The sequence below is a fragment of the Heterodontus francisci genome, chromosome 34 (assembly GCF_036365525.1).
Source record: "Heterodontus francisci isolate sHetFra1 chromosome 34, sHetFra1.hap1, whole genome shotgun sequence".
Lineage (NCBI taxonomy): Eukaryota > Metazoa > Chordata > Chondrichthyes > Heterodontiformes > Heterodontidae > Heterodontus > Heterodontus francisci.
This window is the reverse complement of record NC_090404.1, coordinates 2,685,653-2,713,184: the sequence shown is the minus strand read 5'-3', so window position 1 is coordinate 2,713,184 and position 27,532 is coordinate 2,685,653. Positions and strand designations below refer to the sequence as shown.

The following is a 27,532-nucleotide window of genomic DNA, read 5'->3' as shown; positions in this document are numbered from 1 at the left end:
GAGATCTCAGCCTCAGCGATCCTCTTTTAAAGAGGACTTCTCTCCATCAGGGACATCAGCTAGAAAGAGGGAGGCTCCCCGCTGGTGCCCCTTTAACAGGTGTCTTTCCGCTGGGATGACTTTTGTTCCATTGGGTCCTGACTGGGACATTATCTGGAACCTGTAGACTTTGAAGGGATATTGTTACCCACTGTTGTGCCTCTCAGTCCCCCACCCCCCACCTCCAGAGACCCGAACCCATAATCCAGACCAACACTCCCCAAGTTACAGTATAGAGGGAGTGCCGCACTGTCAGAGGGTCAGTACTCAGGGAGTGCCGCACTGTCAGAGGGTCTGTACTGAGGGAGTGCCGCACTGTCGGAGGGTCAGTACTGAGGGAGTGCTGCACTGTCGAAGGGTCAGTGCAGAGGGAGTTCCGCACTGTCGGAGGATCAGTACTCGGGGAGCGCCGCACTGTCGGAGGGTCAGTACTGAGGAAGCGCCGCACTGTCGGAGGGTCTGTACTCGGGGAGCGCCGCACTGTCGGAGGGTTTGTACTGAGAGATTGCCGCATGGTCGGAGGGTCACTACTGAGGGAGTGTCACACTTCCGGAGGGTCAGTACTCAGAGAGTGCCGCATTATCGGAGGGGTCAGTACTGAGGGAGCGCTGCACTGTTAGAGGTTTGTGGGGGCTGGAGGAGATTTCAGAGATAGGGAGGGTTGTAGGGGCTGGAGGAGTTTACAGAGATAGGGAGGGTTGTAGGGGCTGGAGGAGATTACAGAGATAGTGCGGAGTGTAGGGCCTGGAGGACGTTACAGAGATAGGGAGGGTTGTAGGGGCTGGAGGAGTTTACAGAGATAGGGAGGGATGTAGGGGACTGGAGGAGATTACAGAGAGAGGGAGGGGTGTAGGGGCTGGAGGGAGGTTAGAGATAGGGAGGGGTGTAGGAGCTGGGGGAGATTAGAGAGATAGGGAGGGGTGTAGGAGCTGGGGGAGGTTAGAGATAGGGAGGGGTGGTTGGAGCTGGGGGAGATTAGAGAGATAGGGAGGGGTGTTGGAGCTGGGGGAGATTAGAGAGATAGGGAGGGGGGTGTAGGAGCTGGGGGAGATTAGAGAGATAGGGAGGGTTGTAGGAGCTGGGGAGATTACAGAGATAGGGAGGGTTGTAGGAGCTGGGGAGATTACAGAGATAGGGAGGGTGTTGAAGCTGGGGGAGATTACAGAGATAGGGAGGGGATGAGGACATGGAGGGATTGGAAAACCAGGATGAGAATGTTAATATCGAGGTGTTGCTTGACCGGGAGCCAGTGTCGGTCAGTGAGCACAGGGGGTGATGGGGGAACGGGACTCGGTGTGGGTTAGATGTTAGTTTGTCCTTGGGGGACACAGAAAGAACAGTAAGCTCAGTTCCCAAAATACTTCATCATCTGCTATCCACTTTGGGATGTCCTGCTGCTGCAGAAGGCACTATATAAATGCAGCTCCTGTGTGTTTGAAATACTGACATTTTCGATGTGGGTGTCAGCTTGACTTTCCGTTTATACAATATAGTGCAATTCCTTTCTTGATTCAGCTTGATACCGTGACAATTCTGGATTCCGAGATCTCTCTCTCTCTCTCTCTGTCTCGGGATAAACATACATGAGGAGGTTGATAGGATGACTACTTGGCCGTTTAAATCCTGTTGCAACAGGCGACACAGAGTTTAATAATGTTTATCGTCTGATGAGAGACATGTCAACACAGTGAACAGACACACCCACCTGCAGCAAACAGGATTGTCAATTGAAGAAGAAGATTTATTTCCCCATTCACCAGACTCTGAGAAAGACTGAATAGATCCTGTCTCATTATCTCATTCCCCCATTCCCCCGCTCTCTCCCATCCCCCCGCTCTCTCCCATTCTCCCGCTCTCTCCCATCCCCCCGCTCTCTCCCATCCCCCCGCTCTCTCCCATCCCCCCGCTCTCTCCCATCCCCCCGCTCTCTCCCATCCCCCCGCTCTCTCCCATTCCCCCGCTCTCTCCCATCCCCCCGCTCTCTCCCATCCCCCCGCTCTCTCCTATTCCCCCGCTCTCTCCCAACCCTGCTCCTCAGCTCCTGTTTCCCCTCAGGTTCCTGCTCTCCATTCTCAAACCCCAGTTAGACTGCTTGCTGCGAGTCTGGCCCATCTGTGGTCTTGCTGGTTAATGGTCCCTTGCTCTTGGCTCACCCAGTTCTGCCCCAGGGGGTGGAGTGTGTGTGTATGTGTGAGAGACACTGGAATAGTGGCATCTTCACAATCCAATCTTACACTCCTGGATTCAGCACTAATCTCTCTCTCTCTCTCTCTCTCTCTCTCTCTCTCCATCTCTCTCTTTCTCTGTGTCTCTGTCTCTGCCTATCTCTCTCTCTCCATCTCTCTTCTTCTGTCTCTCCCTCTGCCCTCTGTCTCTCCCTCTCTCTGTCTTGTGTTTCTCTCTCTCTCCCACTGTTTTTCTCCGTCTTTCTGTCTCTCCATCTCTCTGTTTCTCTGTCTCTGTCTCTCTCTCTGTGTGTCTCTGGTGCTCTCTCTGTCCCTCCCTGTCTCTCTGCCTCTGTCTCTTTCTGTCTCACTGTCTCTTTCTGTCTTGTGCTCTCTCTTACTCTCTGTCTTGTGTATCTCTCTCTCTCTATCTTGTGTATCTCTCTCTCTCTCTCTCTCTCTCTGTCTCTGGTGCTTTCTCTGTCCCTCCCTGTCTCTCTCTCTCTCTCTTTCTTTCTGTCTCACTCTGTCTCTTTCTGTCTTGTGCTCTGTCTCTCTCTCTCTCTCTCTGTGTCTCTGATGCTCTCTCTGTCCCTCCCTGTCTCTCTACCTCTGTCTCTTTCTGTCTCACTCTGTCTCTTTCTGTCTTGTGCTCTCCCTCTCTCTCTCCGCCCCCCCCCCACCGCCACCCTTTGCTCTCTCTCGCTCTCTTGCTCTGTCTCTGTCCCTCCCTGTCTCTCTACCTCTGTCTCTTTCTGTCTCACTCTGTCTCTTTCTGTCTTGTGCTCTGTCTCTCTCTCTCTCTGTGTGTGTCTCTGATGCTCTCTCTGTCCCTCCCTGTCTCTCTACCTCTGTCTCTTTCTGTCTCACTCTGTCTCTTTCTGTCTTGTGCTCTCCCTCTCTCTCTCCGCACACCCCCCCCCCCCCACCCCCACCCTTTGCTCTCTCTCGCTCTCTTGCTCTGTCTCTGTCCAGCCCTGATCGATCCACCCTGGGAAAATTGGGACAGGATTTGTGGTCAGTGGCGGGGGCTGGCAGATAGTGGGGAACAGTGATGGGTAACGGTTGTGAGGCTGAGGGAACAGACAGACAGATGCTGACCCTAATGAGACCCCCTTAACCAACAGCCCTTCTTCCCTCCCTGAGCTATCACCTCTCCCTCCCCTTCTCTTTCAGGGCTGGCTTCAGCAATATGGCTACCTCCCACCCGGAGACCTACGAATGTCCACCATGCGAACGCAGCAGACTGTAACCGAAGCCATCATTTCCATGCAGCGATTCTATGGAATACCAGAGACAGGAACGTTCGACGAGAAGACGGTGCAGTAAGTCTCGGGGGATGGGACGCGGGGGGGTGGGGGGGGGGGGGGAATGGGTCAGAGCATTTTAAGGAACTGGACAAAGACACAAATAGGTCTCAGGCTCTGGTGTTGCCTGTGGCAACGAGGGGCCCAGCCAAGGAGAGAAAGGCCTAGATCGGTGTAGAGCGACAAATTTGCAAGGATTTAATTATTCGAATATAGAGTGGGATAGTATTAGTTGTTCCGACCAAGGTGGGAGGTCACAACATATATTAAATGTTTTACCCAGTTAATGATACGGCCAATTATATACTCTATTTTTATTTCAGAATAAAATCCACCAACCAGGTTTCTTTAATAAACAAAATTATGAATTTATTAGAAAACAAGACTTATTCATTAAAGATCCAAAGCATTAACACACAGATTGAAATATGAAAGTTCTCTTCTACCTTAGCCCAACATTCACATCACACACTGGTTAAAGAAAAATTAAAGAGGTTTTCATTGCAGAGATCGATTTACCAAAAAAAACAAATACTTTTGGCCAAATACTTGTTAATTCTTGAAGGAAAAGGAGAAGATATGGAATGATATCAGTTATCCCTTTTCTGGTGTCCCAAATACGCGGAGACGGCTGTCACTGGGATCTTTTTGGAGCAGTTCTCTTCAGGCGATGTCGAGGAGTAGTCTGCCAGGCATTCCAGGAGAAATGGGACATCAGGGGTTTCAGCTATCACACACTGGATTCTCAGGGTTTCTCAGAGAGGTGGTGAAAGGATGACCTGGGTATTTACGAGCATATGAACATACGAATTAGGAGCAGGAGTAGGCCACTCAGCCCCTCGAGCCTGCTTCCCCATTTAATAAGTTCATTGCTGAACTGATTACTCCACATTCCCGCCTACCCCTGATAACCTTTCACCCCCTTGTTTATCAAGAATCTATCTACCTCTGCCTTAAAAATATTCAAAGACTCTGCTTCCAGTGCCTTTTGAGGAAGAGAATTCCAAAGACTCACGATCCTCAGAGAAATAAATTTCTCCTCATCTCTGTCTTAAATGGGAGACCCCTTATTTTTAAACAGTGACCCCTAGTTTGAGATTCTCCCACAAAGGGAAACATCCTTTCCACATCCACCCTGTCAAGATCCCTCAGGATCTTATATGTTTCAATCAAGTGGCCTCCCACTCTTCTAAATTCCAGCGGATACAAACCTAACCTGTCCAATCTTTCATCATAAGACAGCCCGCCCATTCCAGGTATTAGTCTAGTAAACCTTCTCTGTACTGCCTCCAACACATTTATATCCTTCCTTAAATAAGGAGACCAGTACTGTACACAGTACTCCAGATGTGTTTTCCCATATGCCCTGTATAGCTGAAGCATAACCTCCCTACTTTTGTACTCAATTCCCCTCACAATAAGCAATAACATTCTATTAGCTTTCCTAATTACGTTCTGTACCTGCACACTAACCTTTTGTGATCCATGCACTAGGACACCCAGATCCCTCTGCATCTCAGAGCTCTGCAATCTCTCACCATTTAGATAATATGCTTTTTTATTCTTCCTGCCAAAGTGGGCAAGTTCACACTTTCCCACATTATACTCCATTTGCCTGGTCTTTGCCCACTCACTTAACCTATCTATATCCCTTTGTAGCCCCCTTATGTCCTCTTCACAACTTACTTTCATACCTATCTTTGTGTTATCAGCAAATTTAGCAACCATACCTTCGGTCCCTTCATCTAAGTTATTTATATAAATTTTATAAAGTTGAGGCTCCAACACAGATCCCTGTAGCACACCACTCGTTACATCTTCCCAATCAAAAAATGACCCATTTATGTCTACTCTCTGTTTCCTGTTAGCTAGCCAATCTTCTATCCATGCCAATATGTTACCCCCTACACCATGAGCTTTTATTTTCTGCAATGACCTTTGATGTAGCACCTTATCAAATGCCTTCTGAAAATCTAAGTACAATACATCCACCGGTTCCCCTCTATCCACAGCACATGCAACTCCCTCAAAGAACTCCAATAAATTGGTTAAACATGATTTCCCTTTCATAAAACCATGATGACTCTGCCTGATTACCATGAATTTTTCGAAATGCCCTGCTATAATGTCTTTAATAATAACTTCTAATATTTTCCCTAAGACATATGTTAAGCTAACTGGCCTGTAGTTTCCTGCTTTCTGTCTCTCCCTTTTTGAATAAAGGAGTTACATTTGCTATTTTCCAATCTAATGGAACCTTCCCTGAATCTAGGGAATTTTGGAAAATTAAAACTAACATATCAACTATCTCACTAGCCACTTCTTTTAACAACCTAGGATGAAGTTCATCAGGACCCTAGGTCTTGTCAGCCCACAGATCCAACAATTTGTTCAGTACCAGTTCCCCGGTGATTGTAATTTTCTTGAGTTCCTCCATCCCTTCCATTTCCTGATTTAGAGTAGGCTCTCAGCAGGCTACAACCCCAACTGACTCAAAACAATATCCAAATCGACAACCAACTATTGACCACTGTAAATCTTGACATGTCACTTCTCCGTAAACAACTCCCATAGTTACCAAGGCTCCTGTTGTTTAGTTAGCTTAAGATATCTGACATCCAGTAAGGCTTGTTTTTAAACACAAAGCTCAAGTCCCAAAGTCCTTCCAATGATCTTTTTAAAAATAACGAAGTCCAGAATCTATGGAATCACTTCAGTCCTCCAAAGGAATCTGTTTCCACAATTTCAAAACATGAGTCCTCACAAAATTATTTAAAAATGGAAGCACTTTCATAATGCTTTCATTCTTGGAGGAATGAAGTGCCATTTTCAAATGCGTTTCATTACAAAGAATGGAAAGAAATGAAAAAAATATTAATATTGACATATTCATTCTCATTCACTCTTTACCTGTAACTAATACAGTTCTATCCTGTATCATCTTTGTACTCAGATAACTCAAAGCAAAGTTAAATTCTAGACAAAGCATCAGAAATTACATTATTTATCCCTGCAACATGGATAATCTTTAAGTGATCGGGCTGCAATAGTAGACTCCATCAAAATAATCTGGCATTCTGGTTTTTGAATTTTCCACCAAGGCTAGGCGGTTATGATCAGTATATACCAGTGTCTCCCTGTAGTCGTGGCAGACATAGACCTCAAAATGCTTAAGAGCTAGTAATAAGCTTAGGGTTTCTTTTCCCACTGTCGAGTATCTCTTTTGGTGTTGATTTAGCTTTTTGGAAAAGTATCCCACTGGCTTTTCTATGCCTGATTCATCGTCTTGTACAGGACTGCACTGACCCCCAGGTCAATAACATCAATTGCTACCTTGAAGGGCTTAATGAAATTTGGAGCAGCCGACACTGGTTCATTACTCAAAATGGCTTTCAGCTTCACAAAAGATGCTTGCCCCTCTCCTGACCACACTACCTTGGTTTTATTGTTCTGTAGCAGATCTGTTAGCGTAACAGCTATAAACGAAAATTTTGTACAAACCTGCAGTAGAAACCACACATCCCCAAAAACCTTATGATTTCTCATTTAGTCTTATGGATAGAGAACTCCAAAAATGCTTTTTCTATCACTGTTCTTGGCAACACTTGTTCTTGTCCTACCATATGCCCAAGGTAGGTCACTCTCGCTTTTGCAAATTCACTTTTGGCAAGGTTTATCACAAAATCAGCTGACTGTAATTTTCTAAACAGAGCTGCCAGTCGTTTCAAGCGGGTCCTTCCAAGTGTCACTGTATACCAGCACCTCATCAAGGTAACCTACACAGTTAGGAACACTGGCTACCACTTGATTCATTAGTCTCAGAAAAATGACTGGGGCATTTTTTAACCCGAATAGCATTATGTGGCATTGGAAAAGACTGTCTGGTGTGACAAAAACTGATGTTTCTTTAGCTCGGAGCGTTAAAGGAACTTGCCAGTATCCTTTTAACAAATCTATCTTTGTAAGAAACGTGGCACAGCCCAGTCTGTCAATATAGTCTTCTAAGCGAAGAATTAGGTAGGAGTTTGCCTTTGTTACTGCATTAACTTTTCTGTAGTCTATGCAGAATCTCATTGAACCATCAGGTTCAGGCGCTAACGCTTCTGGGGAATTCCAGCTGCTTTGACTGGGTTCAATTGGGTGGTTTTCCAACATGTATTGGATTTTTGCTTTTACCCGGGCCTGTTTCTCTGGGCTTAAGTGGTAAGGATGCTGTTTTATAGGAACAGATTCTTCTACACCCACACCATGTGTGATGAAGGTTGCACCCTGATAGACTCTTTTAAATGTTACGAGTAGCCTTGTTAGGTCTTCTCGTTGGTCTGCATCTAAATATGAAAGCATAGTGTCCAATCTCCCTAACAATTCAGTATTAGCTAACCAGATAGTAGGAGGTTCAATTTGAGAATTGTCTAGGTCTCCTTCTGCCTCATCCGCACTATCCCTACTACCTAACATACCTGTGCTTACTTATCCTCCTCCCGGTGATAATATTGTTTCAACATATTGATATGACACAGCCCATTCTTTTTCTGGCAAACTGGGGTGTCAATCAAATAATTTACTTTACCAACTCACCAACTCTCTTGACCACTTTATATGGACCACTGAACTGTGCTTTCAGTGGTTCACCCTGTAAATGCAGTAATACCAACACCTCATCCCCTGGTTGAAATGTTTGCTTCTTGGTATGCTTGTCTGCCCATTTCTTCCTGGTTATTTGGGAAGCTTTCAGGTTTTCCTGAGCCACTTTGCAGGCTCTTGTGAGCCGTTCCCGGAAGGCGGATATATAATCTAACACACAAGATTCATCCCTCTGTTCGACAAATCTTTCTTTAATTAGTTTTTGAGGACCTCTCATTTCATGTCCATAAATCAATTCGAAAGGACTAAAACCTGTAGACTCATTAGGTGAATCCCTAGTGGCAAATAAAAGAAAGTCTAGTCCTTTATCCCAATCATGGGGATATTCATGACAGTATACTCTGATCATCGTTTTGGGGTCTGATGGTACCGTTTTAAAACTCCTTGTATCTGAAGACTATAACTGTGTCACACCCGAATTACTCATAACTTGCTGAAAACTTTTAGTCGTAAAATTGGAACCTTGATCCGACTGAACCTCAATCGGTAATCAATATCTGGTGAAAAACTGAGTTAACTGCTCTGCCACTCCCGAGCAGTAATTATCCTCAAGGGAATGGCCTCTGGGAACTGAGTAGCCATATCCATGATAGTGTGTATATATTGGTGTCTCGCTTTTGTTTTCAGTAAAGGTCCTACACAGTCTACCAACACCCTCCTAAATGGTTCCCCAATAACTGGTGTGGGAATTAGAGGTGCCGGTTTTATGGCAGGTTGCGGTTTTCCCACAATCTGGCATGTTTTACAAAACTGCACCATGTCCTTGGCAAGACCTGGCCAGTAATAATGTTGACTTATGCATGATTTGCTCTTCCAGATCCCTATGTGTCCTGCTATAGGAATTTCATGTGCTGTCCTTAATAGTTCCCAGCGATAGTTTGGCTTTACCACTATCTGATGAACTACCGTCCATTCTTCATCTGCAGGTCTGTGACGAGGTCTCCACTTTCTCATCAGAACCCCATCTTTAATATAATTACCTTCTGGAACTCCTTTTGCCTCAGCTTCTGTGAGAGCTGATTGTACCACTTTATTTAACTCTGGATCAGCTTGTTGAGCCTTGATCAGAGAAGACTATTAAACATTTCCTTTAGATTATTCAAATCCCCAAAGAAAGTTTCAGATATTCAGCTATCTGTCTGTGGTGCCAGTTTAACAAAGAGCAGTACAGCACAGGAACGGGCCATTCGGCCCTCCAAGCCTGCGCCGATCTTGATGCCTGCCTAAACTAACACCTTCTGCACTTCCGGGGACCGTATCCCTCTATTCCCTTCCTATTCATGTATTTGTCAAGATGCCTCTAAAACGTCGCTATCGTACCTGCTTCCACCACCTCCCCCGGCAGCAGATTCCAGGCACTCAGCACCCTCTGTGGAAAGAACTTGCCTCGCACATCCCCTCTAAACTTTGTCCCTCTCACCTATGTCCCCTTGTAACTGACTCATCCACCTGGGAAAAAGCTTCTGACTATCCACTCTGTCCATGCCATTCATAACTTTGTAAGCCTCTATCATGTCACCCCTCCACCTCCGTCGTCCCAGTGAAAACAATCCGAGTTTATCCAACCTCTCCTCATAGCTAATGCCCTCCAGACCAGGCAACATCCTCGTAAACCTCTTCTGTACCCTCTCCAAAGCCTCCACGTCCTTCTGGTAGTGTGGTGACCAGAATTGCACGCAATATTCTAAGTGTGGCCTAACTAAAGTTCTGTACAGCTGCAGCATGACTTGCCAATTTTTATACTCTATGTCCCGACTGATGAAGGCAAGCATGCCGTATGCCTTCTTGACTACCTTATCCACCTGCGTTGCCACTTTCAGTGACCTGTGGACCTGTACGCCCAGATCTCTCTGCCTGTCAATACTCCTAAGGGTTCTGCCATTTACTGTATATTTCCCACCTGTATTAGACCTTCCAAAATGCATTACCTCACATTTGTCCGGATTAAACTCCATCTGCCATTTCTCCACCCAAGTCTCCAACCGATCTATATCCTGCTGTATCCTCTGACAATCCTCATCACTATCCGCAACTCCACCAACCTTCGTGTCGTCCGCAAACTTACTAATCAGACCAGTTACATTTTCCTCCAAATCATTTATATATACTGCAAACAGCAAAGGTCCCAGCACTGATCCCTGCAGGACACCACTAGTCACATCCCTCCATTCAGAAAAGCACCCTTCCACTGCTACCCTCTGTCTTCTATGACCGAGCCAGTTCTGTATCCATCTTGCCAGCTCACCTCTGATCCCGTGTGACTTCACCTTTTGTACCAGTCTGCCATGAGGGACCTTGTCAAAGGCTTTACTGAAGTCCATATGGATAACATCCACTGCCCTTCCTTCATCAATCATCTTCCTCACTTCCTCAAAAAACTCAATCAAATTAGTGAGACATGACCTCCCCTTCACAAAACCATGTTGCCGCTGGCTAATAAGTTCCAACAATGGAACTTGTTTAGCCATTCCTACATATGAAGGAAAAATTCCTGGAACGTTTTCCTGCAACTGTTCTGTCTCTATGACTTCACTTGGTTTTTCCGTGACTACTGGAGAAGCTACTATTTTCGCTCCGACCAAATTATTCCCCAGGAGTAGGTCAACTCCATCTACAGGCAAACTATGGACAAATTCTACAGTTACCATTCCAGACATTAAGTCACACTCTAGGTGCACCCAATACAAAGTTCCGGGTATATACTCCCGTCAATACCATTAACTAAAACTTTCGCGTTCAGTGTGCTCTCTGGTGGAAAAGTTATGCCTTTTCCCAGCAAAAGAGTTTGGGTGGCTCCTGTATCCCTAAATATAACTATAGGTTTGCTTGCTTCACTTGAGGGATAAGGAGTTACTTTTCCTTTCGATAAGAATTCCCTATAACTCTCAAGTATCTTATTCACAACCCCTGCACTTACAGTAGTTTTTGTATTTAGCCTTATAGCTGCAGTCAGAGCTACAGCCTGATATGCTGTACCCTCGGTCAGGGGCCCTTTCTCTACATTGGCTTTGTGTACCCCAATAAGTCCCATGGGTTTACCCCGTAACATCCAGCATTCTGCACCAAGGTGTCCCACCTTGTGACAATGAAAGCGCTTAGGCTTGTGGACCCCACTTCCACCCTCAGCTTCTTTCTTTCTGGCCTGAGGAGGAGATCCCAGGGCATTCCCAGCCATCCCTACTTGTCCCAGGCTACTTTCCTTCATTTTACCCTCCCACCTTCTATCCTTCCTGGGTTTGTCAGGGTGACGGACAAAGGATGTGCCTTTATAAACAAACTCATAATCATCAATAATTTCTGCTGCCTATCTGGCTGTTGAAACATTCTGGTTCTCCACATGGGTTTTTACTAACGGAGAGAGTGAATTTTTAAATTCTTCCAGGAGAATGATTTCCCAAAGGGGCTCACATGTGGCCTCTACCTTTAGTGCCCACATCTAACAATCAAAATGAATTTGCTTTATCCTTGTAAATTCTATATAAGTCAGCCCAGGCTGTTTCCAGAGGTTTCGAAATTTCTGCCTGCATGCTTCAGGGACTAACTCATACGCAGCAAGAATAGCCTTTTTTGTCATCTCATAATCTGCAAAAGCCTCTTCAGAAAGCATAGCATATACTTCATGAGCTCTGCCCATCAACCTGCTTTGCCTAAGCAGTGTCCAGCTTTCCTTTGGCCACTTCATCTGTTTGGCTATTTTTTCAAAAGGAATGAAAAATGTCTCGACGTCCCTTTCCTCAAACTTCAGGAGGGTATGTACAAATTTAAACAGTTCTCCACTGGGTCCTGGGCTGGACTCAGTTCTTTCCTCAGAATTTTCACTGAGATCAAGTCCACCCATTTTTTTTTTTTTAGTTTTAGCTTTTGTCATTCGAATGCCCTTTCTTGCTCCCTTTCTTCTTTTTCTCTTTCCCTTTCTTTTCTCTCTCCTGCCTCTCTTCTCTTTCCTTAAGAAATTGTTTTTTTCATTTCTTTTTCCTGTTCAAGCTCAAGCTTTTTCATTTCCAATTCTCTTTCCTGTTTAAGCTGCTTCATCTGCAACTGAATTCTAGCTAATTCAACTGAATTATCATCCAGATTGCCTTTTCCTTCTTCCAATTTCAAATGCTGTGCTATTACTTCAATTATGTCTGCTTCCTTAGCTCCTGGTTTTCACTCTAACTCCAACTTTGCTGTCAATTCTTTTAGCCGAGCCTTGGTTAACTTTTTCACATCACTCAAGGATAAATCCTACCTCCCAGGAATGTCGTAGCAACTGACAAAGCCATTCCAGTAGTGTGAATATTACTCGAACGCACAAGAAACCTGGTTTTTTCCTTTTCTCTGTTAGAATTATTATTACCCCACTTACAATTGCACGTCGTCAGCACGTCACCCACAGAGCCCACAGTTATATGTTGGGTGGAAGGACTGCACTGTCTTTCTCTAGTTCCACTTCTCCACAGGTCACAACTTATATTTAAATGTTTACCCAGTTACCGATACGGTCAATTATATACTCTTTTTATTTCAGAATAAAATCCACCAACCAGGTTTCTTTAATAAACAGAAACCTTTTAATTTATTATAAAACAAGACTTATTCACTAAAGATGCAAAGCCTTAACACACACATTGAAATATTAAAGTTCCCTTCTACCTTAGCCCAACACACACACACACACACACACACACACACACACACACCAGTTAAAGAAAAAATAAAGAGGTTTTCTCTGCAGGGATCGCTTTACAAAGAAGACAAAAGAAAATACTTTGGACAAATACTTGTTAATTCTTGGAGGTAAAGGAGAAGATATGGAATGATATCAGTTGTCCCTTTCCTGGCATCCCAAATATGCATAGGCAGCTGTCACTGGGATCTTTTTGGAGCAGTTCTCTTCAGGCGATGTCGAGCAGTAGTCTGCCAGGCTTTCCAGGAGAAATGGGACATCAGGGATTTCAGCTATCACACACTGGAGTCTCAGGGTTTCTCAGAGAGGTGGTGAAAGGATGAGCTGGGTGTTTCTCTCAGCAGTTTACAATCCCAGCAGACGCAATACAATATTCAAAATGAAAGCAACTCTTGGCCACCATAACTCTTGACATTTCGCTTCTCTGTAAACAAGCCCCCTTAGTCACCAAGGCTCCTGTTGTTTATTTAACTGAAGACATGTGACATCCAGTAAGTGTTGTTTTTAAACAGAAAACTCAAGTCCCAAAGTCCTTCCAGTGAACTTTAAAAAAAAAAGTCCAGCATCTATGGAATCACTTCAGTCCTCCAAAGGAATCTGTTTTCACAATTTCAAAACACGAGTCCTCACAAAAATATTTAAAAATTGAAGCACTTTCATAACATAGTGTAAAGGGCAATGAGGGGCAATAGTTTCCAGAGTGTGTTCTGAAAACATTTCTACAGCAGGATGTTTCCAGTCCATTGAGAAAGGAGGCACTGCTAGACCTGGTTCTAGGGAATGAGGTGGGCCAAGTGGATCAAGTGTCTGTAAGAGAACATTTAGAGGTCATTATATTGTAAGGTTTATGCTGACCAAAGAAAAGGACAAAGAACAATCCAGGATAAGAATAATTAACTGGGGGAAAGCCAACTTCAATGGGGTAAGAATGGATCTGACCCAGATAAATTGGAATCAAAGCTTGGCAGGCAAAATGCTACCTGAAAAATGGGCTACCTTCAAAGAAGAGATAGTTCGGACACAGTCAAGGTATGTTCCCTTGAAGGGAAAAGGTAGGGCAAACAAATGCAGAGCTCCCTGGATGACGAAAGAGGTAGATATTAAGATAAAGAAGAAAAAGTGTGCTTATGACAGATGCCAGGTAGAAAATACTATTGAGAACCAGGCTGAATATAGAAGGTCCAGAGAGGAAGTGAAAAAGCAAACAAGAGAAGCAAAGAGAGAGCATGAGAAGAGACTGGCAGCTAATAGAATAGGGAATCGAAAAGTCTTCCATCAGCATATAAAAAGCAAAACGGTGGTAAAAGGAGGTGTGGGGCCAATTAGAGACCAGAAAGGGAATTTACACATGGAGGCAGGGGGCATAGCTGAGGTATGAGGTGAATACTTTGCATTTGTCTTTACCATTAAAAGATGCTGCCCATGACAAAATGAAAGAGAATATAATTGAGACACTGATGGACTTAAAATTGATAGAGAGGAGGGATTGGATAGGCTGGCTATACTTAAAGTGGATAAAGCACCAGGACCAGATGAGATGCATCCAAGGATACTGAGGGAAGTGTGGGTGGAAAATGCAGAGGCACTGGCCATAAATTTACAGTCTTCCTTTGATTCAGGGGTGGTGTCAGAGGACTGGAGAATTGCAAATGTTACACCCTTGTTCATAAAAGGGTATAAAGATAAGCCCAACAACTACAGGCCAGTCAGTTTAACTTCAATGGTGGGAAAACTTCGAGAAATAATAATTCAGGACAAAATCAATAGTCACATGGACAAATGCGAGTTAATTAGGGAAAGCCATCACAGATTTGTGAAGGGAAAATCATGTTTAACTAACTTGCTGGAGTTTTTTTGAGGAGGTAACAGAGAGGGTTGATGAGGACAATGCTGTTGATGTGGTGTACATGGACTCAGAAAAGGTATTTGATACAGTGTCACACAACAGACTTGTGAGAAAATCTGTAGCTGATGGAATAAAAGGAGCGATAGCAACATGGATACGGAATTGTCTGAGTGACAGGAAACAGAGAGGAGTGATTAATGGATGTTTTTCGGGCTGGAGGAAGGTTTGTAGTGGAGTTCTCCAGGGATCAGTGTTGGGACCCTTGCTTTTCCTGATATATATTAATGACCTAGACCTTGGTGTACAGGGCACAATTTCAAAATTTGCAGATGATATGAAACTTGGGAGCATTGTGAACTGTGAGGAGGATAGTGTCGAACTTCAAAAGGACACAGACAAGTTGGTGGAATGGGCAGACAGGTGGCAGATGAAGTTCAATGCAGAGAAATGTGAAGTGATTCATTTTGGTAGGAAGAACCTGGAGAGACAATATAGAATAAAGGGTACAATTCTAAAGGGGGTGCAGGAGCAGAGGGACCAGGCTGTATCTGTGCACAAATTATTGAAAGTGGTAGGACAGGTTGAGAGAGTGGTTAATAAAGCACACAGTATCCTGGGCTTTATTAATAGGGACATAGTGTACAAGAGTAAGGAGGTTATGTTGAACTTGTATAAAACACTAGTTCAGCCTCAGCTGGAGTATTGTGTCCAGTTCTGGGCACCACACTTTAGGAAAGACGTGAGGGCATTGGAGAGAGTACCGAAAAGATTCAGGAGAATGGTTCCAGGGATGAGGAATTTCAGTTATGAAGATAGATTGGAGAGGTTAGGACTGTTTTCCTTGGAGAAGAGAAGGCTGAGAGGTGATTTGATAGAGGTATTCAAAGTCATGAGGGGTCTGGACAGAGTAAATAGAGAGAAACTGTTCCCACTCGTGAAAGGATCGAGAACGAGAGGGCACAGATTTAAAGTATTTAGTAAGAGAAGCAAAAGTGACATGAAGAAAAACTTTTTCACACAGCGAGTGGTTAAGATCTGGAATGCGCTGCCTGAGAAGGTGGTGGAGGCAGATTCAATTGAAACATTCAAAAGGGGATTAGACTGTTATATGAAGAGGAAGAATGTGCAGGGTTATGGGGAGAAGGGGGGGGGGGGTGGGAGCGGCATGAAGTAAATTGCTCCTTCAGAGAGCCAGTACAGTCATGACAGGCTGAATGGCCTCATCTGATACTGTGATTCGAGGAGTGGGAGGAGGAAGCTCCACAAATATCCCCATCTTCAATGATGGGGGAGCCCAGCACATCGGTGCGAAAGATAAGGCTGAAGCATTTGCAACAATCTTCAGCCAGAAGTGCCGAGTTGATGATCCATCTCAGCCTCCTCCTGAAGTCCCCAACATCACAGATGCCAGACATCAGCCAATTTGATTCACTCCGCGTGATATCAAGAAATGACTGAAGGCACTGGATACTGCAAAGACTATGGGCCTTGACAATATTCCGGCAATAGTACTGAAGACCTGTGCTCCAGAACTTGCCGCACCCCTAGCCAAGCTGTTCCAGCACAGCTACAACAGTGGCATCTGTCCAATAATGTGGAAAATTGCCCAGGTATGTCCTGTGCACCAAAAGCAGGACAAATCCAACCCGGCCAATTACCGCCCCATCAGTCTACTCTCAATCATCAGTAAAGTGATGGAAGGTGTCATTGACAGTGCTATCAAGCGGCACTTGCTTAGCAATAACCTGCTCAGTGATGCCCAGTTTGGGTTCCGCCAGGGCCACTCAGCTCCAGACCTCATTACAGCCTTGGTTCAAACATGGACAAAAGAGCTGAACTCCAGAGGTGAGGTGAGAGTGACTGACCTTGACATCAAGGCAGCATTTGACCGAGTATGGCTTCAAGGAGCCCAAGCAAAACTGAGGTCTATGGGAATCAAGGAGAAAACTCTCCACTGGCTGGAGTCATACCTAGCGCAAAGGAAGACGATTGTGGTTGTTGGAGGTCAGTCATCTGAGCTCCAGGACATCACTGCAGGAGTTCCTCAGGGTAGTGTCCTAGGCCCAACCATCTTCAGCTGCTTCATCAATGTCCTTCCTTCAATCATAAGGTCTGAAGTGGGGATGTTCGCTGATGATTGCACAATGTTCAGCACCATTCGTGACTCCTCAGATACTGAAGCGGTCCATGTAGAAATGCAGCAAGACCTGGACAATATCCAGGCTTGGGCTGATAAGTGGCAAGTAACATTCGCGCCACACAAGTGCCAGGCAATGACCATCTCCAACAAGAGAGAATCTAATCATCTCCCCTTGACATTCAACGGCATTACCATCACTGAATTCCCCACTATCAACATCCTAGGGGCTACCATTGACCAGAAACTGAACTGGAGTAGCCATATAAATACCGTGGCTACAAGAGCAGGTCAGAGGCGAGGAATCCTGTGGTGAGTAACTCAACTCCTGACTCCCAAAAGCCTGTCCACAATCTACAAGGCACAAGTCAGGAGTGTGATGGAATACTCTCCACTTGCCTGGATGGGTGCAGCTCCAACAACACTCAAGAAGCTCGACACCATCCAGGACAAAGCAGCCCGCTTGATTGGCACCCCATCTACAAACATTCACTCCCTCCACCACCGACGCACAGTGGCAGCAGTGTGTACCATCTACAAGATGCACTGCAGCAACACACCAAGGATCCTTAGACAGCACCTTCCAAACCCACGACCTCTACCAATTAGAAGGACAAGGGCAGCAGATGCATGGGAACATCGCCACTTGCAAGTTCCCCTCCAAGCCACACACCATCCTGACTTGGAACTATATCACCGTTCCTTCACTGTCACTGGGTCAAAATCCTGGAACTCCCTTCCTAACAGCACTGTGGGTGTACCTACACCACATGGACTGCAGCGGTTCAAGAAGGCAGCTCACCACCACCTTCTCAAGGGCAATTAGGAATGGGTAATAAATGCAGGCCTGGCCAGTGACGCCCACATCCCGGGAAAGAATAACAAACAAAGAAATTCTGATGACCCAAACTGTGACCTCTCCCCAAGATTCTGACGTCCCCTGACTTCTCTCTCTGTCCCTGCCAGGTGGATGAAGAAACCCCGTTGTGGCGTTCCAGACAAGTTTGGCCCCATCCTGAAAACTAATGTCCGGCGGAAACGTTTTGCCATCCAGGGTCTGAAGTGGAACCAGCATGAGCTCACCTTCAGGTAGGAGGCATGAGGGGAGATGAAGGGAGGGGAGAAGGGGCCAGCGGGGGAGGGAGGCAGAGGAGAGCGGGAGCGGCTGATGGTAGGGCACAGACGAAGGGGGGGGGGGTGCGGGGAGGGTGGAGCGAACCACAGGGTGGGCAAAGGGAGGGGGAGCCGGTGAGGCAGGGAGTGAGTGAGGAGTGGACGAGGCAGGTAGGAGGCACTCATCAAGAATCCACAAGTAGGACCCCCTGAGACTGCCTCGGGGGAGGGACAGTAACAGATCAAGGGCACTCGGACAGGGAATGAGTATTAGTGATGGGAAGTAGACTGAGGGAGGTGGGATTATATCCTGAGTCCTCCCAACACAGAGACCCTGCCAATGGGATCAGCAGGCCAATCAGCTCTGAGAATGTTATTGGCCATTGGGCAGGGGTCAGGGACCAAAGGTCACACCGGGTCAATGACTAGGAGCAGGAACCCGAGCTGCTTTTATAGTTCACACCTCTTTCCTCTGATTAACCTCACGGAATGAGGCAATGAAATCGATTGTAACTGACCTACCATCGGACTCCCCTTCTACTCCCTCCCAACAAACTCCTGCTTGGGGTGTGGGCCTCAGAACCACACAGGGAGATTGGGATCTTGCTGTTCTGACTAGGCCTCAGGATCACACTGGGGAGATTGGGATCTTGATGTTCTGACTGGGCCTCAGAACCACACTGGGAGATTGGGATCTTGCTGCTCTCACTGGGCCTCAGGATCACACTGGGGAGATTGGGATCTTCCTACTCTGACTGAGCCTCAGGACCACACTGGGGAGATTGGGATCTTGCTGCTCTCACTGGGCCTCAGGATCACACTGGGAGATTGGGATCTTGCTGCTCTCACTGGGCCTCAGGATCACACTGGGGAGATTGGGATGTTGCTGCTCTCACTGGGCCTCAGGTCCACACTGGGGAGATTGGGATCTTGCTGCTCTCACTGGGCCTCAGGATCACACTGGGGAGATTGGGATCTTGCTGCTCTGACTGGGCCTCAGGATCACACTGGGGAGATTGGGATCTTGCTGCTCTCACTGGACCTCAGGATCACACTGGGAGATTGGGATCTTGCTGCTCTGACTGGGCCTCAGGACCACACTGGGAGATTGGGATCTTGCTGCTCTCACTGGGCCTCAGGATCACACTGGGGAGATTGGGATCTTGCTGCTCTCACTGGGCCTCAGGACCACATTGGGGAGATTGGGATCTTGCTGCTCTCACTGGGCCTCAGGGCCACATTGGGGAGATTGGGATCTTGCTGCTCTCACTGGGCCTCAGGACCACACTGGGGAGATTGGGATCTTACTGCTCTGACTGGGCCTCAGGACCACACTGGGGAGATTGGAATCTTGCTGCTCTCACTGGGCCTCAGGACCACACTGGGGAGATTGGGATCTTGCTGCTCTGACTAGGCCTCAGGATCACACTGGGGAGATTGGGATCTTGCTGCTCTGACTAGGCCTCAGGATCACACTGGGGAGATTGGGATCTTGCTGCTCTGACTAGGCCTCAGGATCACACCCGGAGATTGGGAACTTGCTGCTCTGACCAGGCCTCAGGATCACACTGGGAGATTGGGATCTTGCTGCTCTCACTGGGCCTCAGGATCACACTGGGAGATTGGAATCTTGCTGCTCTGACTAGGCCTCAGGATCACACTGGGAGATTGGGATCTTGCTGCTCTCACTGGGCCTCAGGACCACACTGGGGAGATTGGGATCTTGCTGTTCTGACGGCCTCAGGACCACATTGGGGAGATTGGGATCTTGCTGCTCTGACTGGGCCTCAGGATCACACTGGGGAGATTGGGATCTTGCTGCTCTGACTAGGCCTCAGGATCACACTGGGAGATTGGGAACTTGCTGCTCTGACTAGGCCTCAGGACCACACTGGGAGATTGGGATCTTGCTGCTCTCACTGGGCCTCAGGACCACATTGGGGAGATTGGGATCTTGCTGTTCTGACTAGGCCTCAGGGCCACACTGGGAGATTGGGATCTTGCTGCTCTCACTGGGCCTCAGGACCACACTGGGAGATTGGGATCTTGCTGCTCTCACTGGGCCTCAGGACCACACTGGGGAGATTGGGATCTTGCTGCTCTCACTGGGCTTCAGGACCACACTGGGAGATTGGGATCTTGCTGCTCTGACTGGGCCTCAGGACCACACTGGGGTGTTTGGGATCTTGCTGCTCTCACTGGGCCTCAGGACCACACTGGGAGATTGGGATCTTGCTGCTCTGACTGGGCCTCACGACCACACTGGGGAGATTGGGATCTTGCTGCTCTCACTGGGCTTCAGGACCACACTGAGGAGATTGGGATCTTTCTGCTCTCACTGGGCCTCAGGATCACATTGGGGAGATTGGGATCTTGCTGCTCTCACTGGGCCTCAGGACCACACTGGGGAGATTGGGATCTTGCTGTTCTGACTAGGCCTCAGGACCACACTGGGGAGATTGGGATCTTGCTGCTCTCACTGGGCCTCAGGACCACACTGGGGAGATTGGGATCTTTCTGCTCTGCCTGGGCCTCAGGACCACACTGGGGAGATTGGGATCTTGCTGCTCTCACTGGGCCTCAGGACCACACTGGGAGATTGGGATCTTGCTGCTCCCACTGGGCCTCAGGACCACACCGGGGAGATTGGGATCTTGCTGTTCTGACTAGGCCTCAGGACCACACTGGGGAGATTGGGATCTTGCTGCTCTGACTAGGCCTCAGGATCACACTGGGAGATTGGGAACTTGCTGCTCTGACTAGGCCTCAGGATCACACTGGGAGATTGGGATCTTGCTGCTCTCACTGGGCCTCAGGACCACATTGGGGAGATTGGGATCTTGCTGTTCTGACTAGGCCTCAGGGCCACACTGGGAGATTGGGATCTTGCTGCTCTCACTGGGCCTCAGGACCACACTGGGAGATTGGGATCTTGCTGCTCTGACTGGGCCTCAGGACCACACTGGGGAGATTGGGATCTTGCTGCTCTCACTGGGCTTCAGGACCACACTGGGAGATTGGGATCTTGCTGCTCTGACTGGGCCTCAGGACCACACTGGGGAGATTGGGATCTTGCTGCTCTCACTGGGCCTCAGGACCACAATGGGAGATTGGGATCTTGCTGCTCTGACTGGGCCTCAGGACCACATTGGGGAGATTGGGATCTTTCTGCTCTGACTGGGCCTCAGGACCACACTGGGGAGATTGGGATCTTGCTGCTCTCACTGGGCCTCAGGACCACACTGGGAGATTGGGATCTTGCTGTTCTGACTAGGCCTCAGGACCACACTGGGGAGATTGGGATCTTGCTGTTCTGACTAGGCCTCAGGACCACACTGGGAGTTTGGGATCTTGCTGCTCCCACTGGGCCTCAGGACCACACTGGGGAGATTGGGATCTTGCTGTTCTGACTAGGCCTCAGGACCACACTGGGGAGATTGGGATCTTGCTGCTCTCACTGGGCCTCAGGACCACACTGGGAGATTGGGATCTTGCTGCTCCCACTGGGCCTCAGGACCACACCGGGGAGATTGGGATCTTGCTGTTCTGACTAGGCCTCAGGACCACACTGGGGAGATTGGGATCTTGCTGCTCTGACTAGGCCTCAGGATCACACTGGGAGATTGGGAACTTGCTGCTCTGACTAGGCCTCAGGATCACACTGGGAGATTGGGATCTTGCTGCTCTCACTGGGCCTCAGGACCACATTGGGGAGATTGGGATCTTGCTGTTCTGACTAGGCCTCAGGGCCACACTGGGAGATTGGGATCTTGCTGCTCTGACTGGGCCTCAGGACCACAATGGGAGATTGGGATCTTGCTGCTCTGACTGGGCCTCAGGACCACACTGGGGAGATTGGGATCTTGCTGCTCTGACTGGGCCTCAGGACCACACTGGGGAGATTGGGATCTTGCTGCTCTGACTGGGCCTCAGGACCACACTGGGGAGATTGGGATCTTGCTGCTCTGACTGGGCCTCAGGACCACACTGGGGAGATTGGGATCTTGCTGCTCTCACTGGGCCTCAGGACCACACTGGGGAGATTGGGATCTTTCTGCTCTGACTGGGCCTCAGGACCACACTGGGGAGATTGGGATCTTGCTGCTCTCACTGGGCCTCAGGACCACACTGGGAGATTGGGATCTTGCTGTTCTGACTAGGCCTCAGGGCCACACTGGGGAGATTGGGATCTTGCTGTTCTGACTAGGCCTCAGGACCACACTGGGAGTTTGGGATCTTGCTGCTCCCACTGGGCCTCAGGACCACACTGGGGAGATTGGGATCTTGCTGCTCTCACTGGGCCTCAGGACCACACTGGGAGATTGGGATCTTGCTGTTCTGACTAGGCCTCAGGACCACACTGGGGAGATTGGGATCTTGCTGTTCTGACTAGGCCTCAGGACCACACTGGGAGTTTGGGATCTTGCTGCTCCCACTGGGCCTCAGGACCACACTGGGGAGATTGGGATCTTGCTGCTCTCACTGGGCCTCAGGACCACACTGGGGAGATTGGGATCTTTCTGCTCTGACTGGGCCTCAGGACCACACTGGGGAGATTGGGATCTTGCTGCTCTCACTGGGCCTCAGGACCACACTGGGGAGATTGGGATCTTTCTGCTCTGACTGGGCCTCAGGACCACACTGGGGAGATTGGGATCTTGCTGCTCCCACTGGGCCTCAGGACCACACTGGGGAGATTGGGATCTTGCTGTTCTGACTAGGCCTCAGGACCACACTGGGGAGATTGGGATCTTGCTGCTCTCACTGGGCCTCAGGGCCACACTGGGAGATTGGGATCTTGCTGTTCTGACTAGGCCTCAGGACCACACTGGGGAGATTGGGATCTTGCTGCTCTCACTGGGCCTCAGGGCCACATTGGGGAGATTGGGATCTTTCTGCTCTGACTGGGCCTCAGGACCACACTATGGAATTTTCAGTGATGATGTGAGTCAGGTCTCTCCAGTAAAGGTCTCTATCTGTCTGCAGCATCCAGAACTTCACCCCCAGGGTGGGAGAGTATGAGACTAAGCGAGCCATTCGTCGTGCCATCGGCGTCTGGGAGAAACTGACACCCCTGAGTTTCCGCGAGATCCCTTACTACCAGATCCAGTCAGGTGTCCAGAAATTCGCCGACATCATGATCTCCTTTGCCGAGGGTTTCCATGGTGACAGCACCCCCTTCGATGGGGAGGGGGGCTTCCTGGCCCACGCCTTCTTCCCGGGGCCTGGAATTGGAGGGGACACACACTTCGACGCAGCTGAGCCCTGGACTATAGGCAACCAGGAACTGATGGGTAAGTGAAGCCCACAGCGATGCTCAGTGTTTCTGTGTGTGACGCTGTGTGAGTGTCTGTGTTTTTGTGTGTGTGTGTGTATGTATCTGTGGGTGCATGTATCTGTGTGTGTGTGCGTGAGTCTGTCTGCGCGACTGTGTGTGTGTGAGACAAAAACAAGAAATGCTGGATTCACTCAGCAGGTCTGGCAGCATCTGTGGAAAGAGAAGCAGAGTTAACGTTTCGGGTCAGTGACCCTTCTTCGGGACTCTGAGTTCCGAAGAAGGGTCACTGACCCGAAACGTTAACTCTGCTTCTCTTTCCACAGATGCTGCCAGACCTGCTGAGTGAATCCAGCATTTCTTGTTTTTGTTTCAGATTTCCAGCATCCGCAGTATTTTGCCTTTAATTTGTGTGTGTGTGAGTCTGCGTCTGTCTGTGTGTGTGTCTGTCTGTGGGTGTGCGAGTCTATCTGTGTGTGTGAGAGCGAGTCTGTCTGTGCAAGTCTCTGTCTGTGTGTGAGTCTCTGTCTGTGTGTGAGTCTCTGTCTGTGTGTGAATCTCTGCGTGTGTGAGTCTCTGCGTGTGTGCGTCTGTCTGTGTGTGTGCATCTGTCTGTGCGTGTGTGTGTCTGTCTGCGTGTGTGTGTGAGTCTGTCTGTGTGACTGTGTGTGTGTGAGTCTGTGTGTCTGTCTGTGTGTGTGCGAGTCTGTCTGTGTGTGTGCGAGTCTCTGCGTGTGTGCGTCTGTGTGTGTGTATCTGTCTGTGTGTGTGTGTGTCTGTCTGCGTGTGTGTGTGAGTCTGTCTGTGTGTCTGTCTGTGTGTGTGCGAGTCTGTCTGTGTGTGTGCGAGTCTCTCTGAGTGTGAGTCTGTGTGTGTGTGTCTACTTGTGTGTGAGTCTCTGTGTGTGTGTGTCTCTGCATGTATGAGTCTGTCTCTGTTTCAGTGTGTCTATTTGTGTGTGTGAGTCTGCCTGTTTGTGTGTGTGTGTCTGTAGGTGAGTGTGTCTGTGTCTGAGTCTGTGTGTGTGTGTCTGTCTATATGAGTTTGTGTGTGTGTGTGCGCGCGTGCATGAGTCTGTCTGTATTTGAGTCTGACTGTGTGTGTGTGTGTCTGTCTCTCTGTGTGTCCGTGTGTCTGTCTGTGAGTCTGTTTGCGAGTGTGAGTCTTTCTGTGTCACTGTGTATGTGTTTGCATGTGTCTATGTTTGTGTGTCTGTCCGTCTGTGCATGTGTGTCTGTTCACGAGTATGTGAATCTTTCTGTATCTGTGCCTGTGTGTGTGTGTGTGTGTGTCTGTCTGTCTGTCTATGTGTGTACTCTCACTGCCACCTGATCTCACCGCTCTCCCTCTCCCTGATCTCACCGCTCTCCCTCTCCCTGATCTCACCACTCCCCCGCTCCCTGATCTCACCGCTCTCCCTCTCCGTGATCTCACCACTCTCCCGCTCCCTGATCTCACCGCTCTCCCTCTCCCTGATCTCACCGCTCTCCCTCTCCCTGATCTCACCGCTCTCCCTCTCCCTGATCTCACCGCTCTCCCTCTCCCTGATCTCACCGCTCGCCCCCTCCCTGATCTCACCGCTCGCCCCCTCCCTGATCTCACCGCTTTCCCCCTCCCTGATCTCACCGCTCTCCCTCTCCCTGATCTCACCGCTCGCCCCCTCCCTAATCTCACCGCTCTCCCTCTCCCTGATCTCGCCGCTCTCCCTCTCCCTGATCTCGCCGCTCTCCCTCTCCCTGACCTCACCGCTCTCCCTCTCCCTGACCTCACCGCTCTCCCTCTCCCTGACCTCACCGCTCTCCCTCTCCCTGACCTCACCGCTCTCCCTCTCCCTGACCTCACCGCTCTCCCTCTCCCTGATCTCACTTCTCTCCCCCTCCGTGATCTCACCACTCTCCCGCTCCCTGATCTCACCGCTCTCCCTCTCCCTGACCTCATCGCTCTCCCTCTCCCTGACCTCACTGCTCTCCCTCTCCCTGATCTCACCGCTCGCCTCCTCCCTGACCTCACTTCTCTCCCCCTCCGGGATCTCACCGCTCTCCCCCTCCCTGAACTCACCGCTCTCCCCCTCCCTGATCTCACTGCTCTCCCCCTCCCTGATCTCACTGCTCTCCCCCTCCCTGATCTCACCGCTCTCCCCCTCCCTGATCTCACCGCTTTCCCCCTCCCTGATCTCACCGCTTTCCCCCTCCCTGACCTCACCGCTCTCCCTCTCCCTGACCTCACTGCTCTCCCTCTCCCTGATCTCACCGCTCGCCTCCTCCCTGACCTCACTTCTCTCCTCCTCTGGGATCTCACCGCTCTCCCCCTCTGGGATCTCACCGCTCTCCCCCTCCCTGATCTCACCGCTCTCCCCCTCCCTGATCTCACTGCTCTCCCCCTCCTTGATCTCACTGCTCTCCCCCTCCTTGATCTCACCGCTCTCCCCTTGCGTGATCTCACTGCTCTCCCCCTCACGGACCTCACCGCACTCCCCCTCCAAGATCTCACCGCTCTCCCCCTCCCTGACCTCACTTCTCTCCCCCTCCCTGATCTCACTGCTCTCCCTCTCCCCGACCTCACTGCTCTCCCCCTCCTTGACATCACCGCTCTCCCCCACCCTGATCTCACTGCTCTCCCCCCACCGACCTCACCGCTCTCCCCCTCCTTGACCTCATCGCTCTCCCCCTCCCTGACCTCACTTCTCTCCCTCTCCCTAATCTCACCGCTCTCCCTCTCCTTGACCTCACCGCTCTCCCCCTCCTTGACCTCACCGCTCTCCCCCCTCCTTGACCTCACCGCTCTCCCCCCTCCTTGACCTCACCGCTCTCCCCCCTCCCTGATCTCACCGCTCTCCCTGATCGCACCGCTCTCCCTGATCGCACCGCTCTCGCTCTCCCTGATCTCATCGCTCGCCCCCTCCCTGATCTCACCGCTCTCCCCCTCCCTGATCCCTCCGCTCTCCCTGATCTCACCACTCTCTCCCTCCCTGATCTCACCGCTCTCCCCCTCCCTGACCTCACCGCTCTCCCCCTCCCTGACCTCACGGCTCTCCCCCTCCCTGACCTCACGGCTCTCCCCCTCCCTGACCTCACCGCTCTCCCCCTCCCTGATCTCACCGCTCTCCCCCTCCCTGACCTCACCGCACTCCCCCTCCCTGACCTCACCACTCTCCCCCTCCCTGACCTCACTTCTCTCCCCCACCGTTATCTCACCGCTCTCCCCCTCCCTGATCTCACCGCTCTCCACCTTCCTGATCTCACCACTCTCCCCCTCCCTGAACTCTCCGCTCTCCCCCTCCCTGAACTCTCCGCTCTCCCCCTCCCTGAACTCTCCGCTCTCCCCCTCCCTGACCTCACCGCTCTCCCCCTCCCTGATCTCACCGCACTCCCCCTCCCTGACCTCACCGCTCTCTCCCTCCCTGACCTCACCGCTCTCCCCCTCCCTGGCCTCACTTCTCTCCCCCACCGTTATCTCACCGCTCTCCCCCTCCCTGATCTCACCGCTCTCCCCCTCCCTGATCTCACCGCTCTCCCCCTCCCTGATCTCACCGCTCTCCCCCTCCCTGACCTCACCGCTCTCCCCCTCCGTAATCTCTCCGCTCTCACCTCCCTGATCTCAACGCTCTCCCTCATCTCACCGCTCTCCTGCTCTCTGACCTCTTCCCCCTCCCCCACAGCTGCACTCTGACCTCTCCATTCTCTCCCGACAGGTAACGACATATTCCTGGTGGCGGTGCACGAACTGGGACACGCCCTGGGCCTGGAACATTCCAATGATCCCAGTGCGATCATGGCACCTTTCTACCAGTGGATGGACACTGACAACTTTGAGCTGCCAGAGGACGACAGGCGTGGGATCCAGCAGCTGTACGGTAGGGGCAGTTTGTACCCCCGCTCCCCCGGCTCTGCCTGCAGCGCCCCTGCCCCCAGCACCTACCATCCCGGTCAAACCGCCAACCTTCCGGCAAGCAATATCAGTGACACACACTCGTCACATCGAGTCCCCAGCACCTTCCACCATTCCCTGTCAGTCATCATCGAGTCCCCAGACCATCCACCATTCCCTGTCAGTCATCATCGAGTCCCCAGACCATCCACCATTCCCTGTCAGTCATCATCGAGTCCCCAGACCATCCACCATTCCCTGTCAGTCATCATCGAGTCCCCAGCACCTTCCACCATTCCCTGTCAGTCATCATCGAGTCCCCAGCACCTTCCACCATTCCCTGTCAGTCATCATCGAGTCCCCAGACCATCCACCATTCCCTGTCAGTCATCATCGAGACCCCAGCACCTTCCACCATTCCCTGTCAGTCATCATCGAGTCCCCAGACCTTCCACCATTCCCTGTCAGTC

General features: G+C 49.7%; 1 protein-coding gene across 1 annotated transcript in view; it reads left to right on the top strand.

Annotated features, from left to right (window-relative positions):
• The first annotated feature begins 3,374 nt into the window (after positions 1-3,374).
• LOC137348912 (matrix metalloproteinase-14-like) overlaps positions 3,375-27,532 on the top strand; it is a 49,470-nt gene continuing 25,312 nt past the window's right edge. Inside the window, exons 1-4 of the mRNA XM_068014142.1 lie at positions 3,375-3,529; positions 17,774-17,896; positions 22,907-23,214; positions 26,887-27,048. Coding sequence (XP_067870243.1) covers positions 3,426-3,529; positions 17,774-17,896; positions 22,907-23,214; positions 26,887-27,048 — 697 coding nt within the window. The 5' untranslated portion in view covers positions 3,375-3,425. The remainder of the gene's footprint in view (positions 3,530-17,773; positions 17,897-22,906; positions 23,215-26,886; positions 27,049-27,532) is intronic.